The sequence below is a fragment of the Oncorhynchus mykiss genome, chromosome 18, assembly GCF_057628025.1.
Source record: "Oncorhynchus mykiss isolate SJ-2025 chromosome 18, ASM5762802v1, whole genome shotgun sequence".
NCBI classification, from domain to species: Eukaryota; Metazoa; Chordata; class Actinopteri; order Salmoniformes; family Salmonidae; genus Oncorhynchus; species Oncorhynchus mykiss.
Window position 1 is genome coordinate 42,801,045 of NC_143039.1, and position 21,757 is coordinate 42,822,801.

A 21,757-nucleotide genomic window follows, 5' to 3' on the forward strand; every position below is an offset into this window, starting at 1 on the left:
CTTTCGCAAGGCACTGTATTTACACGTTAAGTTTGCTGAAAATAATTGCAGTTGAGGACGTTTCTTTTTTTGCTGAGTTTAAATGTAACAATTCAAAATGAGTACAATCTGAACAACATAGTAGATTATTAAACCATATCAAAGAAAAATAATGAACAATGTGCAAAACTGTAGTATCCCACTTAAAACATTACACTGGTCCATCTTTTCTTTATTGCCATGTTAAAACCTGCAGCACACAGCAATGCTGACCATATTTAGCTTTTTTGAGAGATTTGCATTCAGAAATGCAAGCTGCCTCACTTTCGAAGACCCTCTCTGAGGGAACAGGTGTGGCCATTATGCAGTCTCCCTGTAATGACTTTAGACCGAGGCCTTGTTCTTCCACCAGCTCAGAGGATCTGCAGAACTTTGGAGGAGGGGCTCCTCCAAATAGGATCGGACCTCCATTATGGCATCTGCTGAGGGATTCCTTCGTGCTGCATCCCCAGTTGCTCTCTCGTCAAACAGCATCCAAACAGCAGACTTTTGTGGCACTACTGCTCGTGCTTCTGCTCCATCTTCTTCCTGTTGCCCTGGTGCCTGAGCCAGCTGACTGCTGGGGCTGTCCCTCCCTGCTGCTGAGGTTATTCTTTCAAGAGCCTCATCAATCACTCTGGCATCACTGAAGGCTAACTTCTTAAACCTGGGGTCAAGTGCAGCGGTCTCTGATTATATTCCATTCTGTGGAACTTTCTGTCCATTGATGAACATAGGGTGTCCATCAACTCTGTCACATGTCCTGTGGTTACCTCCCATTCCTCTTGGGTCAGAGCATCAACAGGTGCATTGACCATGGCCAGGGGAGAGATGATGGCGTTCTTTGACTCAAGAAACCGCTTCAACATATAACATTTTATTCCACCTTGTAGTGCAGTCTTGTTTAGGCCTCAGCTCAGGCATCCCCATCTGGCGTTGTGTAGACTTTAGTTTTTCAGCACCGACTGTGCTCCTGTGGAAGTATTCCACAACTGCTTTCACTTTGTCCACAGTGGGCTTCATCACCTTCAGAGCATCTCTTACAATCAGGTTGATTGTGTGGGCAAGACATGGCTGATGGGTTCATTTAAACATTTTCATGGCTTTGGTTATGTTAGCTGCATTGTCGCTAATACAACAGACCACTTTTCCATCTACTTACCATTCTTTGGCCACTCTCAACAGTTCCTCTGCCAAGTTCTCTGAGGTGTGTCTGTCGCTGAACTCAAAGCAGTACAGAAGACAGCTGAAGACATCGAAAAATCTTCAATGAAGTGACATGTAACCGACATGAAAGAAGTGGTTACCCTTGATGTCCAGCAGTCAGTGGTAAGGCAAACTGCAGTAGCTTTTTGGACTTTCCCTTTTGAAAGGGAATTGTGTACATTGGATTTAGACTATTGCTATAATTTCTAAAACCTCTGTCCTCCACGATCGAAAATGGCTGGAAATCGGTGGCAATCATTTTGGCCAATGCAATATCAATTTGGCCTTGTTTTGCTACAGACATAGACTTTGGCATAAACTGGCCCATAGAAGACTGCATTGCTGCGGGTCGCGGAGTAGTCCTACTTGACTGAGTGGATACATCTCCACGTATGGAGATTATTTACCTTTATTTAACTAGGCAAGTAAGAACAAATTCTTATTTTCAATGATGGCCTAGGAACAGTGGGTTAACTGCCTGTTCAGGGGCAGAACGACAGATTTGTACCTTGTCAGCTCGGGGGTTTGAACTTGCAACCTTTCGGTTACTAGTGCTCTAACCACTAGGCTACCCTGCCGCCCCAGATGCTGGCTCCACCACTATCACTAGCAGGCCCGCTAGTTTCTCGAAACTCCGCTACAGCTAGCTTCACAGTTGGGCGCACAGTTCGTATATCCTGGTGTAGGTTGTGGCTTAATATGGGATTTTGTTTTGGCAAATTCTACACTGTGCTCTAACACTGAACATTATTAAAATGCATCCAAATACTACTGTGCTTCCGACTCATTAGCCAAGTCCAGTGTGCGTCCTTGTTGATATGCAAGTACATATTTCATACCTTTCAGGTGTTTATGTCTGAAGATGCACTCTGCGACGATAATGTCATATTTATGGTTATGCTAATTAGTCGTTTCTACTGAGAGCTAGCTATTGCGAGCGGGCTCTCTCTGTTTTGGCTGTCAGATCATTTCACACATTTAACCCTGTATTTGTAAAGGAAAATGTCCCCCAGTGCATTGTTTATATGCCCTGTAATTGTATAGGTGTATGGCACATCATTATATGGGTATTTCATTGTATTTGACTGTTTAGAGGTATTCAAGTTAATTGTGCAGTTGTAGCCCTGTACTGAAGATGGTGCTATGCTTTGTAGCACGTGTGCAGCACCACCACTTTGATCTTAATTAGTGCAGTCACCGTCATGTTGAATTGCGTTGTGTGGTCCTGTATAGCATTAAGTTATCATAGTCATGTTATAGCCATGCAAATTGTTTATAAGAGATGTGAATTGGAGATTGTATTCTGTGGTATCTTTATTTCTCTCTTTACTTGCAGACACTTTGGTTGACGCAAGTTGCCAGACCACTAAGAGCCTTTGCCCATCCATACTACATACACTGTGCGGTTCCGTGCCAGCCCATCCATACTTCATACACTGCGGTTCCGTGCCTGTGCAGTCAGCGTTATTAAACCACCTCAACTGGAATCCTACCCGTCTGTCATCTGTGCCCTTACCAGCACACGGGAGCGAACACAAAGTAAAACCTAACCTAAAGAATATACAGTTCACCAAATCCTCACTTACACAAATGAAAGCATGATGTTCACATGAAATTGACCATCCCTTAGTGTAGCAATCAATAAAAACATATGTGCTGATCCACCGTGGGCTCACTGCCTCAGCCGTACTGTCACTATCATCAATATGTCCACTTCTATTTCTAGAGTTTATTTCAGGATCTCGACAAAACAACTTATGTCGTGATCATGAGAAATAACTAGCTACGATGGGAAAATCATTTCCAATCCATCATGGTGTATTATTGAGGGGGTCAAATTGGCTCGTCTCAAATATTGGGGGCCTTGATCTCCCCGCAAGTTACACACCTGACTCAGGAACCATCACAGTTGAAAACCATATCTCAGTCTTTCTAGGAATGATGCAGAAAAAGACTGCAAGGATCAACATACATTACTCATCCATTCTCAATGAATACACAAACACAGATTTCATACATACAGTATTTAATTAAAACAATTAAATATGACAACCAAATAAAAAGGCTCAACTTAGGACCAGGATCAGACAAAAAAAAATGTATTTGACATATAATTATACTTCTAAAAGTGTCACAATTTCATAATCAGGCAAAAAATCTAGAGCATACTGTTACCGAAGCAATTTGTCAGTTGTATCTTATTAAGTACGATATGCAGCCAACCACAATAGAGATGTAGGGTTTGGAGATTTACAGAGGATTCCTTTCTTAGGCAAGCGGGCACTCATGTGGCACAACTGGACCACTGCATGTTGTTCTCAGTCTATAAACCTCTAGCTGTAACACGTCAAAGCTCTTCAATAAAGACCTTCAGAAGAAATGCAGAACGCCAGAGCAGTGGTTCTAAACAAATATAAAATGTATTTCTGTCTAGCCTAGAATAATGGTTGGGTTACACCAGGGTTGCTTCCCAAATGGCACCCTATTTCCTATATAGTGCACTACTTTGACCAGAGCCAACATTAGAGAACTATAAAGAGAATAGGGTGGCATTTGGGAAGCAATCCTCGTGTAAGCCAACAGCCAGTTGCTCAGAGCCTAAAGATCACATTGTTTATTGCTATTCACTTTAGAACATACCATCCCTGAACATCTACTAAATGATTAAAGGGAACCAGGGCTGAAAACCCCATGCATTACAGTAAACAGTTTGCCACTAGGGAGGCAGTCTAAAATATCCACTGTAGTGTCTAGTTATTAAAAGCAACATTTTTGGTTGTGCATTGTGAGTGCCTGCCCACCTTATCATCCCCACAAGCTTTTTTGGTCCTGACACCTCAAAACTGATTGGTTCTGCATATTGTTGTGTTCTTGGCATACAGTATGTCAGTGGTACACACAAACAGACACCCAGGCACACACATACATGCACATGTTGGACAGTATTGTCATGTATCAATATATACGTATCAATGTAGAGAGGGGCATATTGCCCTCACTGTTTTGAAAGTAAGATATCTTCTTTGATTTACTTGTTTTCAGCACCATCAGAAAAAGGCACGGGTCTATGGAGTTTTGTCCAAGGATGAACCTTCAACCCTTTCCCACAAAAAAACTTTGAGAGATACACACACACACACAAAATCAGACAAAACGTCTCAGATGAAATCAACACTCAAAAATGAAGGTCACATTCACTACCTGTTCTAGTAGACCAGGCTCTGTGAGACGAATGGAATCTACTGAATGGAAGCTAGGCTACTCTCCAGAGATGATTAGTTCAATGAACAGAGAGGGTGATGGGAAATAGGGGGAGGTTCATCCAATCAGTCACTACAGAACAACACCTGCCCCCCCCCCCCCCCCAAAAAAAAAAGAAATCAGCAATCCCCCTCACAGTAGGTCATTTAAATGCTACAGATGTAGCTTCGGTACGACACGCTTTGCTTTGACATGGGACAAATAAACACCACATCAGTCTATTGCATTTGGATTATTATTAGTGACCATATTACCATCGTCTTCTATATTTTATTATTATTATTGTTCTATTTTTATAGAATTTGTTAGCAAAAATAAGTGTTCATTATAATATACAAATATATCTCAATTTCAGAATTTTTAAATGGTTTAGAACAACACGAAAGAAGGCATCTGATGTCCAGCGTTTAGAGGGGAGGGCATCACATGGAGGAGCCTGGTTGAGTCCCAAACGCATCTGATTACCTACATAGGGCTCTTGACAAAAGTAGTGCGCTATGGGCCACCCCATTCCCTACATAGTGCACTACATTTTCCCAGAGCCATGGTCAAGAGCAGTGCATTACATAGGCAATGGGCTGCCATTATATAGGAAATACAGTACTTTGGAAGGTATTCAGATTTTTTTCCACATTTTGCTACGTTACAGCCTTATTCTAAAATTGATTTTTTTAAAAAAAATCCCCCCCTTAATCTAAACACAATACCCCATAATGACAAAGCAAAAACATTTTTATTAAAAAAATAAAAAAAAGAACTGAAATATCACATTTACATAAGTATTCAGACTCTTTACTCAGTACTTTGTTGAAGCACCTTTGGCAGCAATTACAGCATCAAGTCTTGACGCTACAATCTTGGCACACCTGTATTTGGGGAGTTTCTCCTGTTGTTCTTTGCATATCCTCTCTATCTCTGTCAGGTTGGTTGGGGAGCATTGCTGCACATCTATTTTCAGGTCTATCCAGAGATGTTTAATCTGGTTCAAGTCTGGGCTCTGGCTGGGTCACTCAAGGGCATTCAGAGACTTGTCCTGAAGCCACTCCTGCGTTGTCTTGGCTGTGTGCTTAGGGTCGTTGTCCTGTTGGAAGGTGAACCTTCGCCCCAGTCTGAGGTCCTGAGCGCTCTGGAGCAAGTTTTCATCAAGGATCTCTTTGTACTTTTCTCTGTTAATATTTTCTTCGATCCTGACTAGTCTCCCAGTTCATACCGCTGAAAAACATTGCCACAGCATGATGCTGCCACCAGCATGCTTCACGGTAAAGATGGTGCCAGGTTTCCTCCAGACGTGGCGCTTGGCATTCAGGCCAAGGAGTTCCATCTGGGTCTCATCAGACCTGAGAATCTTGTTTCTCATGGTCTGAGAATCTTCAGTTGCCTTTTGGCAAACTCCAAGCGGGCTGTCATGTGCCTTCAACTGAGGAATACATCCGTCTGTCCACTCTACCATAAAAGGCCTGATTAGTGGAGTGCTGCAGAGATGGGAGAACCTTCCAGAAGGACAACCATCTACACAGAGGAACTCTGTCAGAGTGACCATCGGGTTCTTGGTTACCTCCCTGACCAGGGCCCTTCTCCCCCGATTGCTCAGTTTGGACAGGTGGCCAGATCTAGGAAGAGTCTTGGTGGTTCCAAACTTCTTCTATTTAAGAATGACGGAGGCCACTATGCTCTTGCAGATCTTCAATGCTGCAGACATTTTTTGGTATCTTCCCCCATATCTGTGCATCAACACAATCCTGTCATGGAGCTTAGACATTTCCTTCAACTTTCATCACTCACAGATTTTGCTCTGACATGCACTGTCAACTGTGGGACCTTATATAGACAGGTCTGTGCCTTTCCAAATCATGTCCAATCAATTGAATTTACCACAGCTCAATTTCAAGTCTCATAGCTAAGGGTTTGAATACGTATGTAAATAAAGTATAATGTTTGTGCAAAAACCTGTTTTTGCTTTGTCATTATTGGGTAGTGTTTGTAGATTCATGAGGAGAAAATCTATTTTAGAATAAGGCTGTAACGTAACAACATTTAGAAAAAGAGTCTGAATACTTTCCGAATGCACTGTAGGCTGCCACGCGTCTCCCCTGTATTATCCCCCAGCCTCAGAATAATGCTGCATTCGTAAACCAAGTGGGAATTCACCACATACAACTGGGAAAATCCACTTGAATGGCCCTCCAACTGCCAATTACTAGTGGTAAATTTGTCCATCATCCTGTGCTCCCACATGATGACCTCTGTCACCTACTAAGGAAATGACCTCGATAACAGCATTTTCGGAAGTTAAATGCAACAAAACATTTCTAAATAGCAATCTATTAATATGGTTTTTGAACCCTTTAATTTGTTTGCAAGCATGAGAGCTGTACTTTTAATTTATGGTTTACGCAGCTTGTTAGCCATTAGCCAATCGGCATTTCTCAATGAGTTCAAAGCACGTGAATGCATCCCACTAGTATTTCCGACTTCACAACTGGTAAATTCCCACCTCCCACGAACGGCAGCATAAGTTTACAATGCCCCCCCCCCCCCCCCCCCCCTACACATTAGCACACAGTTACAGTTGATGAGATCATACCGACACTGTTCTTTAGGTAAAATCAGATGCTGGTAATGTCTGACATTTTGCTGGGACTTAATTCACACATACAGTTTGGCCCCCGGGGTACTGATGACTAAAAGACCATACCCTCTGGGAATGAAAGCATGTCCCCTGTATTATAAGTGGAAAGTCCTCTCTACTGTTACACCTGATCCTTTAAAACACAAAGCTCATAATGTCTGAATACAACAGAGGGGGGGGTTCTACTACCCCCCCCCCCCCCCCCATACTGCACCTCTCAGCACCAGGGTATGTGTCTCACCTGAAACACATGCATCTTTAAGTGCAGTAAATTGTCATATATTTTTATAGTCTCTCTTTGTAGGAATATATATGAACAAAATAACATATGGTATAGCAGCTAGTTTGGTTTCTGGTAACTATAGGACAATGAGTGTGGCAGAGTGCTGGCCATGCTACAACACTGCCTCTTCTTTTGCAGTGAGAGCAGGGATCACCTGTGTCCCAGTCGGACAAGGCTCATACCACCCATGCTTCAAGCCCCATGCAGATGACCCCAGTCCTCCCCCTCACAATCCCACGAGGCACATTGAGTTTCGTCTCGTTCCAGCTTGACCAAACCAAAGGCCTCGCCTGGAGGATACTGCACAGCAAGGCAAAGCCCTTCAAAATGTGACAAAACAGCTTGATAAAACTCTGAAATTTGAAGGCTTACTTTGAACAGTGCAAAATGAGTCCTCCACTAGCGGGTTAAAATGAACCATACAGATCTGTTAGCTAACTGTCCCCACCTTCAATTGATCAGTCTACATATAAAAAAAAAAAAATCACATTAAAAATGAAATCATGAAACTGAACCCATGCAGCCATACACGCTGTGCTCTCTAACCCCAGACATTTCTAGACAACATATCATGCTGACAGTAATGCCTGGATGAGATTATTTGACTGTATAACTAAACGAATTGACTGATCTCAGAGGAGCTCCAACTAAAATAGATACATCCTTGGTCTTTCAAATTCTTCTTTCCACCTAAAACGGGCACATAATTCACTCCATTTACTAAAAAACACGTATTGTGTCATGTCACCCCCACATAACCATTTTGTGGCATCAATCCTTGCCCCAGTTTACATTCTTTATCCGTTATCACCTGCCCATATCCGGTCATAATGGCCCAAAAATATACAAATCGGTATGTTAACCATAGAACCCTTTTTATGCATTAACGACTTATTGCACTAAAAGGTGTGACATCAGTTCCTTAGTTCAAATTTGACCAAACGAACAGTGCTCTATTGCTGAAAATGAATGATAAATAAGATGAATCTCAAATCACAGAAGGATAAATAATAATAAAAACAAAGAGAGTGAAATCTGTAGCTACCACAGTGAAATCTGTAGCTACCACAGTGAAATCTGTAGCTACCACAGTGAAATCTGTAGCTACCACAGTGAAATCTGTAGCTACCACAGTGAACCGTAAAGGTTCTGAGTAGGTCCATGGTGTGGCCAGGGTTGATATTCTAAAAGTACAACAAACAATAGCTGTAAAACATTTTGTTTCTGTAAATGCCTTTTGATAGAGATAGAGATTGCCGTGTTAAGTAAATCCCCATTGGCTTAAAGAGAGCAGAGTAACTGGGCGAGCAGCTTGCCCTATGAAAAAGGGCATAGCTGTGATTCACAAGCGTTCTCGACTAACAGGCATCGCCATGGCAATCAGACTTCTACAGAACATACAAAGACGCACATATAACGACAATAAGCTAACGAAGACATTTAAAAGAGGACAATTTATACGATTGAACATAGATAGGCAAGTCATCATATCAGCACTGGGTTGAGGAACAAGAATGATCCTCACTGGACCTGCTATGTCCCCACCCAACCCCTGAAACCATCCTTATCAATTCCCCTGTCTTGTCTTCTACACTCTGGCATTTTGAAAGTAAGACAAAGCAAAAGTTGAGCACAGCTCAAGGAGCAGTATCATTAATTAAAAACACAGCAAAGGAGAACAGGCTGGGAGAGGATTGGCTGGTTTCATATTGCATAACGTTGCTGTACTCCCCCCTGGTTGTTGTTATCCTTCGTGGCTTGGCATCCCCTCATCGGGACCAGAGCTGCGCCAGCCCAAAGTCCGATATGCGATGGCTGACCCCCACTAGGACACAGAGGCTGATAGGGTGGGGTGTTGGGAGGGTTATTCTACCTCTCAGGCGAAATACATAGTCCTCAGTGTGTCGTGATGAATCTGAACAGCCTTGGCGAGGGCCGTGGGGTCTCGGCCGTTACTCTGCCCCGAGACATGGCTGCCCTCCGCACTGCGTGTGTTCAAGAGAAGGAAGTGAGGAAACGAGAAAGGGAAAAGGACAGAAAGAGAAGAGAACATTTATCTTGAATGAACTTGACTATTATTTTATAGTCAATACATGACATCGGCCTCCAGTTTCTTTTTACCTGATAAACAGCATGAGACAGTGATTTTAGCCCTACAGAAAAGTATACTTGTTCACAATTAAATGAATCCCTCCCCACCCCCCACCTGTCATGTTCTTTGTCCACCAGGTGGTAGCGGGCACGGAAGGCCACCAGGTGGGCGTAGTAGGCTGGCGCGGGGATGGAGACCGAGCGGGTGCAGCGGACGTAGGTGTGGCACAGCTGGTAGGTGAGCAGCTGAAACTCATCAGCCGTGAAGCAGTTGTCGTCCCACAGGACGTGGTAATGGGATGGTCGGCTCGTACCCTGTAGGGAGAAGGCAAAGTCTGTAATACCACAGGAACAATGAGGGTTCCATGGAGAGGATACCAGCATTGATTCAACACTGACAACGAAGTGTAGTGGAAAGCAATAGAGGCCGACGAACCTCTGAGAAAGTATCAATGACGGCAAGAGTCGACATTAGGGAGAAATAAGCAGGATATACTACCTGAACTTGTCCAATAAGAATGCTGACTTTAGTATTACAATGTTTTCCCATTGTATGCCTATTGAACATAACCCTGGTGTGAGTCTTGACACACACCTGTATTCCTGCGTGGCTGCAGAGGTAAAAGTCAAACTCATAGGGGTGAGTGATATCTGTGTCCACAGTGGTGCCTGCAGGAATGTTACCACTCCGTCCAACCTGCCAAAGAAACAACACCCCATTTAAAAACAGTTCAACCACCAATCTAAGCCTAGCAGATAAAGTCAATCATTAATGTACAAGGAGAGATCCATAGCACTGCTTACCCGCTCATTGCGGTCTGCACAGAAGAGGCGTGTGTGGTGGCGTTTCTGCACTACGATGTAGGTGATGCCCGGCTGGTACTCCTTCTCCAACATGATACAGGCTTCCCTGATCGCCAGCAGCTCATAGTACAGCACCTGCCACACAGAGAGAAGTCAACTCACCAGCAAAGAGTGGCACGCGGTGAAGAATTCAAGTTTAAGGCTAATAGTCTATGAAGAACATTTTTATAATACATGTATTTCTCAATATAGGGACATCATTTGGCTTGGCTGTCAACTTTAAATGAGAGATTGAAGGGGGACATAAGTATTTTAACTAACCTGTCTGAACTGTCCCTCTGACACGCCATCCCTGTAAAATATGATTCTGGTGGGTTTGTAGCGGGTAGACTTGTAGAACTGGATGAGGAGCTCCCGCACCATGGAGGCCAGGTCCTGGATCACCTCCTGTCTGGGTCTCTGGACCCTCACTGTGGCACAGTACCTGCTGGGGTGGGCGTCCATACTGCCCACCACCTGGGACAGAAACATGACTTCTGACACTATGTTTCAGAACGCTATTGTAGCAAACTAGTAGATTACCAATGTACTAGATCCATCAGACTCCATGACAACTCTGTCTGATAACAGACAAGGCAGTGTTTGTGAGGAAAGTGGAAATGGAAACTAGAGTGACAGGAAGAGACTGACCGCTGCGATGGAAGGCTTCTTTCCGTCTCCGGCTGGAGGGTGAGTGACGTCGGCCCCCAGGAAGATAACAGGCTGCTGGAACACTGAGGGACTGGGTGAAGAGAGAGACAAACATCAGACATATACTACAGTCCAAAACTTTGGGGTCACTTTTGAAAGGAAAGCAATTTGCTTGTCCAATGCCAATTTCTCGAATGGAATAGCCTTCATTTCTCAGAACAAGAATAGACTGACGAGTTTCAGAAGAAAGGTATTTGTTTCTGGCCATTTTGAGCCTGTAATCATACCCACAAATGCTGATGCTCCAGATTCTCAGTCCGAAGAAGGCCAGTTTTAATTCTTATTTAAATCAGGACAACAGTTTTCGGCTGTGCTAACATAATTGCAAAAGGGTTTTCTAATGATCAATTAGCCTTTTAACTTGGATTAGCTAACACAACGTGCCATTGGAACACAGGAGGAGTGATGGTTGCTGATAATGGGCCTCTGTACACCTATGTAGATACGTAGATATATTTTTTAAAATCAGCCGTTTCCAGCTACAATAGTCATTCACAACATTAACAATGTCTACACTGTATTTCTGATCAATTTGATGTTATTCTAATGGACACATTTTTTTTTCCAATAATAAGGACATTTCTAAGTTACCCCAAACTTTTGAACAGTGGTGTATGTCCAAATAGGTTTTTGTCATACACTACATAGGTGTTTTCCATCATAAAGTATATATGCGTTTCTGCTAAATAGGGGTTTTCTGCCTGTGGCCACACCCGCTCTTTCACTTTGCTTTACCGTTGGTGTGGGACCAGGATGTTGTTGATGCCCCCCAGTTTGACGTTGATCTTGAGGCAGAGGTTGGAAAGGGTCTGGGGGGACGTCTTCACCACGTTCTTCACCTGGACACACTGAGTGGCCATGCCGAGAAGGGTGTCTCCAACCCGCTTTACCTCAGCTGTTAGAGAGACAAAGGGAACCATTTTACACCTGGTGCCATATTGTAGGACACAGGTAACCATTTACATCCAATGCCATATTGTAGACACCGGTAAACATCTTACACTTAATGCCATCTTGTACATGGTATACTCTGGCTATGGAAATAACCAAAATAAATACACAGTCGTGGAAAATACACAATTAGTAGAGGTCGACTGATTATGATTTTTCAACTCCGATACTGAATATTGGAGGACCAAAATATATATATTTGTAATAATGACAATTACAACAATACTGAACGAACAATGAACACTTATTTCAACTTAATATAATACATAAATAAAATCTATTTAGTCAAATAAATAATGAAATATGTTCAATTTTGGTTTAAATAATGCAAAAACACAGTGTTGGAGAAGAAAAGTAAAAGTGCCATATGTGCCATGTAAAAAAAGCTAGCATTTAAGTTCCTTGCTCAGAACATGAGAACATATGAAAGCTGGTTGCAGTTATTATAGGAATTTTTGGACTATTTCTCTCTATACCATTTGTATTTCATATGCCTTTGACTATTGGATGTTCTTATAGGTACTATAGTATTGCCAGACAAATCTCGGGAGTTGATAGGCTTGAAGTCAAACAGTACTGTGCTTCAAGCATTGCGAAGAGCTGCTGGCAAATGCAGGAAAGTGCTGTTTGAATGAATGCTTACATGCCTGCTGCTGCCTACCACCGCTCAGTCAGACTGCTCTATCAAATATCAAATCATAGACAATATAATAAAATAATATAATAAATACACAGAAATACGAGCCATAGGTCATTAATATGGTCAAATCTGGAAACGATAATTTCGAAAACAAAACATTCATTCTTTCAGTGAAATACGGAACCGTTCCGTATTTTATCGAACGGGTGGCATCCCTAAGTCGAAATATTGCTGTTACATTGCACAACCTTCAATGTTATGTCAAAATTATGTACAATTCTGGCAAATTAATTACGGTCTTTGTTAGGAAGAAATGGTCTTCACACAGTTCGCAACGAGCCAGTCGGCCCAAACTGCTGCATATACCTCGACTCTGCTTGCACAGAACGCAAGAGTGACACAATTTCCCTAGTTAATATTGCCTGCTAACATGAACTTCTTATATATATATATATATATATATATATATATATATATATATATATATATATATATATATATATATATATATATATATATATGAAAGTTTAAAAATATATACTTGTGTATTGATTTTAAGAAAGGCATTGATATTCATGGTTAGGTACATTGGTGCAACGACAGTGCTTTTTAAAACTCCCGACAACTGTATGTAAACTTACGACTTCAACTGTATATCCACAGTAAAATGAGTCCTATATCGACATAACCTGAAAGGCTGCTCAGCAAGGAAGAAGCCACTGATCCAAAACCGCCATCAAAAAGCAAGACTACGGTTTGCAACTGTACATGGGGACAAAGATAGTACTATTTGGAGAAATCGCCTCTGGTCTAATAAAACAAAAATAGAACTGCTTGGCCATAATGACTATCGTAATGTTTGGAGCAAAAAGGGGGGGGCTTGCAAGCCGAAGAACACCATCCCAACCGTAAAGCACGGGGGTGGCAGCATCATGTTGTGGGAGTACTTTGCTGCAAGAGGGACTAGTGCATTTCACAAAATAGATGGCATCATGCCGGAAGGAAAATTATGTGGATATATTGAAGCAATATCTCAAGACATCAGTCAGGAAATTAAAGCTTGGTTGCAAATGGGTCTTCCAAATGGACAATGACCCCCAAGCATATTTCCAAAGTTGTGGCAAAATGGCAAAAAGGACCACAGTCAAGGTATTGGAGTGGCCATCACAAAGCCCTGACCTCCATACTATAGAAAATTTGTGGGCAGAACTGAAAAAGCATGTGCGAGCAAGGAGGCCTTCAAACCTGACTCAGTTACACCATCTCTGTCAAGAGGAATGGGCCGAAAATTCACCCAACTTATTGTGGGAAGCTTGTGGAAGGCTACCCGAAACGTTTGACCCAAGTCAAACAATTTAAAGGCAATGCTACCAAATACTAATTGAGTGTATGTAAACTTCTGACCCACTGGGAATGTGATGAAAGAAATAAAAGCTAAAATAAATCACTCTACAATTATTCTGACATTTCACATTCTTAAAATAAAGTGGTGATCCTAACTGACCTAAAACAGGGAATTTTTACTAGGATTAAATGTCAAGAATTGTGAAACTGAGTTTAAATGTATTTGGCTAAGGTGTATGTAAACTTCCGACTTCAATTGTAAATACTTTTGTACCCGTTTCCTCCAGCATCTTCACAAGGTCCTTTGCTGTTGTTCCGGGATTGATTTGCACTTTTCACACCAAAGTACGTTCATCTCTAGGAGACAGAACGCGTCTCCTTCCTGAGGGGTATGACGGCTGTGTGGTCCCATGGCGTTTACAATTGCGTACTATTGTTTGTACAGATGAACGTGGTACCTTCAGGCGTTTGGAAATTGCTCCCAAGAATGAACCAGACTTGTGGAGGTCAACAATTTTTTTCTGAGGTTTTGGCTGATTTCTTTTGATTTTCCCATGATGTGAAACAAAGAGGCATTGAGTTTGAAGGTAGGCCTTGAACTACATCCACAGGTACACCTCCAAATGACTAAAATGTTGTCAATTAGCCTGTTGTCAATCAGAAGCTTCTAAAGCCATGACATCATTGTTCTGGAATTTAAAGGCATAGTCAACTTAGTCAACTGGAATTGTAACACAGTGAATTATAAGTGAAATAATCTCTGTAAACAATTTTTTGAAAAATGACTTGTGTTATGCACAAAGCATCTTGCCACCTTGATGTAATTAAATGTATCACTAGCCACTTTAAACAATGCCACTCTATTTAATGTTTTCATACCCTACATTACTCATCTCATATGTATATACTGTACTCTATACCATCTACTGCATCTTGCCTATGCCGTTCGGGCATCACTCATTCATATATTTTTATGTACATATTCGGATCCATTCCTTTGTGTATAAGAGGTAGTTGTTGTGAAAGTGTTAGGTTATATTACTTGTTAGATATTATTGCATGGTCGGAACTAGAAGCACAAGCATTTCGATGCAACTGCAGAACTGTGACAGACATCCCGTGGGTTTACCATCTACAGAAAGTCACATATATGGAAACTTGCAGAAAGGAGTACATAGTGTTTGTTCTTTTGAATGCAGTTAGCACAAGCTTGATAGCCCGAGGGCTCAACCGTCCATCTTAAGTCTGCACGGACAACTAATTACCTTTTACACACGATCTGCTGACTGCCACGTATACAGAAAGGGGTTGTATTTTCTCAATAAAGCAAGGACCCGACTATGTTTGTTAAGCTTTCAACTCTGAGCCATTATTGGTGATGGTTGATGGCTTCGTTTTTGTAAATCTTATAAAATTGTTGTTTGAAAGAGTCAGCAATTCTATAGGAAGAGAGAGACTAACACAATTTGGCGACGAGGAGGGATGGCAACTCCGCTTGCTGATTGCTCCCGAGGAGACCGAGGGATGACGTATGTACGTCGTCCCCACAGTGACTGTACGTACATACCCCAACCAGAAGCCGTGGATAACAGACAACATTCACACTGAGCTAAAAGGGTAGAGCTGCTGCTTTCAAGAGGCGGAACTCTAACCCAGAAGCTTATAAGAAATCCCGCTATTCCCTCCGATGAACCATCAAACAGGCAAAGCGTCAATACAGGACTAAGATCGAATCGTACTACACCGGCTCCGATGCTCAACGGCTGTGGCAGGGCTTGCAAACTATTATAGACTACAAAGTGAAGCACAGCCGAGAGCTGCCCAGTGAGACGAGCCTACCAGACGAGCTAAATAAATTATATTCTTGCTTCGAGGCAAGTAACACTGAAACATGCACGAGAGCATCGTCAGGTGTAAATATATGAGCTATGTGATTCCAGGACAGGATCCTGAAGAAATATGCCATGGGTTACCATCGTCAGGTGTAAATGTATGAGCTATGTGATTCCAGGACAAAGTCCTGAAGAAATATGCCATGGGTTACCATCATCAGGTGTCAATGTATGAGCTATGTGATTCCAGGACAAAGTCCTGAAGAAATATGCCATGGGTTACCATCGTCAGGTGTAAATGTATGGGCTATGTGATTCCAGGACAAAGTCCTGAAGAAATATGCCATGGGTTACCATCATCAGGTGTAAATGTATGAGCTATGTGATTCCAGGACAAAGTCCTGAAGAAATATGCCATGGGTTACCATCGTCAGGTGTAAATGTATGAGCTATGTGATTCCAGGACAAAGTCCTGAAGAAATATGCCATGGGTTACCATCGTCGGGTGTAAATGTATGAGCTATGTGATTCCAGGACAGGTTCAAGTCAAAAATATTCCTGCAGCTTAGACAAACATTATAAAAGAAAATTAATGAATCAGTGTACTGGTGAAAGTTAGTTATGATTGGGAAACCAGCTATAAATTTAAAACATACGGGAGAATTTGCATAGGAGGAACTGCCATTTGGGTATAACATTTAAAATAAAATAATGAAGAAATTATATTAATTATTTTTTATATTATATAAATTATATAAAAATATATTTTAGAATTATAAGAAAGGAAGATGGATGGGTTCGGATTTCTAAACTTTAAATATGATTAATCATTAGTTATAATAGAGACATGAGGGGTGCCATAGTCTAGGGTCTACACCAGAAGTTAATGGTTATCTGTAGGAGGAAGGTATATGGTGGGTGCAATTAAGCTTGGAATGTGCTGAGTGTAGGGAAAACGATCACGTGGCAGGCACTGATAAGGGGAGAGAGCCATGGATTAGTGATGAAGGGGGTCAGGTCACATTAAGGGAGAAGGAACAGTTTATTGCCCGTATCACTTTGTTTCCTGCCTAGCAGCAGCGATGGAGTGTTGCGAGAAGGAAGAGATTCCACCCCAAAGTGGATTCCACCCCACTGCTCAAAAAAATAAAGGGAACACTAAAATAACACATCCTAGATCTGAATGAATGAAATATTATTATTAAATACTTTTTTCTTTACATAGTTGAATGTGCTGACAAAAATCACACAAAAATGATCAATGGAAATCAAATTTATCAACCCATGGAGGTCTGGATTTGGAGTCGCACTCAAAATTAAAGTGGAAAACCACACTACAGGCTGATCCAACTTTGATGTAATGTCCTTAAAACAAGTCAAAATGAGGCTCAGTAGTGTGTGTGGCCTCCACGTGCCTGTATGACCTCCCTACAACGCTTGGGCATGATCCTGATGAGGTGGCGGATGGTCTCCTGAGGGATCTCCTCCCAGACCTGGACTAAAGCATCCGCCAACTCCTGTACAGTCTGTGGTGCAACGTGGCGTTGGTGGATGGAGCGAGACATGATGTCCCAGATGTGCTCAATTGGATTCAGGTCTGGGGAACGGGTGGGCCAGTCCATAGCATCAATGCCTTCCTCTTACAGGAACTGCTGACACACTCCAGCCACATGAGGTCTAGCATTGTCTTGCATTATGAGGAACCCAGGGCCAAACGCACCAGCATATGGTCTCACAAGGGGTCTGAGGATCTCATCTCGGTACCTAATGGCAGTCAGGCTACCTCTGGCGAGCACATGGAGGGCTGTGCGGCCCCCCAATGAAATGCCACTCCACACGCTGACAGACCCAGCAAACCTTCTTGCCACAGCTCACATTGATGTGCCATCCTGGATGAGCTGCACTACCTGAGCCACTTGTGTGGGTTGTAGACCTTGCCTGACCGATCATCTCACGGGACCAGTGAAGGTCATGGCAGACAAATGGGGCAGGGACATTCTGGAACAGGTACCGCTCTGGCACAAAGTAGCAGATTTTCCCTTAAAAAGGTACATTGAGTGAAATCTTATTAGCAGAATGTAGAAATAACTTTTTGAAGTTTGAGGAAACCAAGAAATCCAAGAAATGTGTATGTTTAGAAAGTGGGAGAGGGAAGCCAAAAGACAGACAGGAAAGTTAAAGGAATAATGCTGAAAGAAAGTAACAAGAAACACACGGAGGAAGATAAGAAAAGAAGGAGAAACACGGATGATGACTTTCCACCCCCTATTATAACCCTGTATCCACTTCACCAGCACCAGCCCTGGTTGTCCGACAGCAGCTCTCTCAGCCGTCTCTCCCCCACCGTAGCTCTACCAGCAGACCACTTGCAGGAGCAGAAATCTATTCCGTGCACCGCCCACATTGAGTCCGGTCTCTGGTGTAGATGGACTCTGGGAACTCGATGCCGACCCCTACATGTAAATTCCTTACCCAAAACGGTCACGACCAGAACAGGTAAAAAAAGAAAAAAAAAGAAAAAGGGGGACCCGAACACAACATTTCTCCAGGCACCTCTGGTAACGTTCTCTAATTCACAACTGCGATCTGTGGACGGTGAGGAGGGCCATGTCGAATGGCACCCGCTCGTCGACATCCAAAAGACTTGGATGAAATTAAGAAGGACATTGCTAAAGAACTTACAAATCTTACAAAGGACACTGGTGATTTTACCACACAGCTACTTAAGTTGGCCGTACAAGCCATCTGCAGCTGAGATCACGCACATTTGCTGTGTCAAGATGAGGTTGCAATGGGCAGACGTTGAGGGAGGCTTTGATGAAAACTACCAATGGGAAGATGATGGAGCGTATCATACCCAACTGGTTACACTGTGTGATCAAATAAAATAAACATTACCCACCCATGACTGATTGGGCAGCTATCCATAGTTGCACGCAGAAAGCTAAAGAGTGGTTGGAACACTACAGACATGGGCTGAAAACCTGCTACTGAAAGCATAGCGGGCTCAAACCAATGACTATGACAGCCTCTTTAAATCTGCCCTAATGAATGGAATTTTGCCAGCCCTTAGTAAACAGGTTAAAATGACCTGCATTGGCTGGGAAAGTAACAGTCTACAAGCACTTATTGAACACTGCAAACATGCTGAGAGGCAGCAACTGTCTCAAGAAGACAAGACAAAACAGAGAATAGAAAAAGAAGGAGTGAAGTTACAAGCTGCACAGGCTTTTTAAATCAAGGACAAGGCCAGCAGCGGCAGGCTCAGCGAAGACCTCAAAATGATGGACAGAGGGGAAGAGGAACAGGTAGATGAAGAGGGGGAGTCAGTGCTAACGGGTGGGCCAGACAAGAGCAACAACAGGAAATTAGCTTGTTACAACTGTGGAAAGGAGGGACATTTCGCCAGAACATGTCGAAATGAACCTACCGAACGAACAGGGGGCGTAGGAAAACCGGACCTCCACCGAAAACAACGCTTTACAACCCACATATGGACTGACGCAAGATCGAGCCAGCTGACACCCTTAGACAGCATTTAAAGATTTTTTTCAAACCCCCGTGAGGAGCCAATGGTTTGTCTCTTCGTCAGCGGTGAGCCAATCACATTTCTAGAAGATACTCGCTCTGCAATGTCTGCCATAGATTTGGAATTGATGTCCAAACCTCCCACCACTATAGGAGCCTCGGGAGTGACTCTGAAAGAGTTAATAACACATGCATTTACCATCAATACATTTTTGGGGGAATGTTGTCCTGTAAATTTGGCAGGAAGCGATCTTCTCTGTAAATTGGGAATTCATATTCTTTGTGAAGGAAAAGGCCTCCCTGTTGTACAGCCTCAGGAGACGTCACCTCATGATGTTGTCCGACATGGTCTGAACATGAGTGGTACTATGCATGGGATGTACAGGATATTCATGGGTCACACTATGACCCTACTGATTACATTTTATCAACTGCTCGCAGTTGTTGGAAACAGAAGGTAGTTTTATGTCACAGACTGGCTTACATTGCACCGCACATTTCTCACTATTGACAAGAGATTTAGATTATGAACAAAGTTGGCTGACCGGGACCATATCCAAGAGAGCTTACTTTGCAGTGATATGTATAGTGGGCCCCAATTTTGTGCTTTTCAGTGTTAAATTGAATACAGAACAGGCTTTGTTGTATGTATTTATGTATCGGTAGCTAAAAACAGATGTTGCTGCTTGGGAGGATATTGGTATTTGGTTGAAGTCGGTCTTGCAGGGATGGGTCTAAATTCTCCCCCAGCATTCATACTTTGTGTGTTCCATGGCTGTACATGTTCAATGAGATGTGCATGGCCTTCATAGCACTAAACAGATGATTTCCATGGAGAATGAGTCGCCCTTGTTGATTGGTCTCTCTATGGGCTAAAGAGAAGTATGACATTGGGCGAAAGAGGGGGGGGCGTTGAACCGGCTTACTGTCACACCTAAGGACCCACACAGACCAAGCTGAACTCAGTATCCCCTAAGTGAGGAAGCTATCAAGGGGATTACCCCTGTTCATGCTTCATTGGTAGAAAGAGGAGCTGTTGTGCCTTGTCCAGGCTCTCCCTGTAATACCGCCATTCTTTCTGTATGAAAAGCCTCAGGAGATTGGCGTTTTGTTCAAGATCTCAGACCTGTTAACGATGCAGTTTATGCAATGGCTCCTGCTGTGCCAAACCCCATTACGATTCTATCTTCTGTGCGGCAAAACGGTTTTCAGTTGTTGATTTGGCTAATGCTTTTTTATAGCATTCCCGTCGCACCAGAATCACAGTTCTGGTTCGTGTTTAAGATTTTAAACAAGCATTTGACTCGTCTGCCACCAAGGTTACTCGGAATCTCCGGTGGTATTTTCTGCTGCTTTGGCACAAAATAAATACAGTATGTCGACCTGTTACTGTGTTCTGAAAAAGCATGTGAAGTCGACACCAGAGCTCTGTTAGTGTTTCTTGCTGAAAATTGCAGATGGTCAGGGTGGGGTTGACAGACCTGCTCCACAATGCCAGCACAATCGTGGGGTTTACCATTATCATTAGTTGGCAAATTTTTTATAAACCAAATACTTTCAGACTTTTACTCAAGTAGTATTTTACAGGGTGACTTTCACTTTTACTTGAGTAAAAGTAAAGATACCTTAATAGAAAATGACTCAGTATGACAATGTTGTACTTTTTCCACCACTGCCTACGCAAGTACGACTGCTATAGATACTTAAGAGTGCAAAACTGCCATCACATCTGTCAGCTCAGGCTGCAGAATTATTTTCACTGACTAGGGTGTGCGTTCTAGCTAAGGATAAAACTGTTACCATTTATACTGATAGCAGATACGCGTTCGGGGTGGTGCACGATTGTGCATCATCATCTGGTAAGACTGATTGCGAAACTATATAAAACAACTGTCTCTAAAGGGAATGCTATGGCTGCCATGGCTGCAAAGGCAGCTGCCGTGTTAATTGTTTCCCCCACTCTCCAAATGGTTTCACTTCCTGTTTCTGCAGCAAATATGTTTACATGATGTTTCTGATCTGCAATCAGGTGCAGAGCCTGGGGAGGTGAGACAGTGGAGGAAGAAGTGTTCCTTTGACAGCCTTCCCATTTTACCCAGATCTTGCTTCCCCTATGTGGCTAAGTTGACACATGGCCAAGATCATGTGTCAAAGGGGGAGTAGTAGAAATTGTACATCCTTTTTTGGTTTCCTCCTGGATTTTGTGCTAAGTGTTTGATTTGTATGACTAAAAACGCAGGCAAAGGCTGCCTATGTCAACTCACCCAAGGCCCGAAGACCCTTTTGAGCACATAATGATGGACTTCATTGAGCTTACTCCATGCCAGGGGTATAGGTACTGCCTGGTTGATGCCTTCTCCAAATGGGTAGAAGCATTTCTTTGTAAGCATGCCACAGCAATGGCTGTAGCAAATAACCTA

General features: G+C 42.7%; 1 protein-coding gene across 1 annotated transcript in view; it reads right to left on the bottom strand.

Annotated features, from left to right (window-relative positions):
• Positions 1-3,233: 3,233 nt before the first annotated feature.
• ago3b (argonaute RISC catalytic component 3b) overlaps positions 3,234-21,757 on the bottom strand; it is a 47,257-nt gene continuing 28,733 nt past the window's right edge. The window contains exons 13-19 of the mRNA XM_021571761.3: positions 11,778-11,937; positions 10,983-11,073; positions 10,614-10,808; positions 10,293-10,427; positions 10,084-10,185; positions 9,604-9,803; positions 3,234-9,382 (exon numbers count right to left, since the gene is read on the bottom strand). Of these exons, the coding sequence (XP_021427436.2) occupies positions 9,274-9,382; positions 9,604-9,803; positions 10,084-10,185; positions 10,293-10,427; positions 10,614-10,808; positions 10,983-11,073; positions 11,778-11,937 (992 nt within the window). The 3' untranslated portion in view covers positions 3,234-9,273. The remainder of the gene's footprint in view (positions 9,383-9,603; positions 9,804-10,083; positions 10,186-10,292; positions 10,428-10,613; positions 10,809-10,982; positions 11,074-11,777; positions 11,938-21,757) is intronic.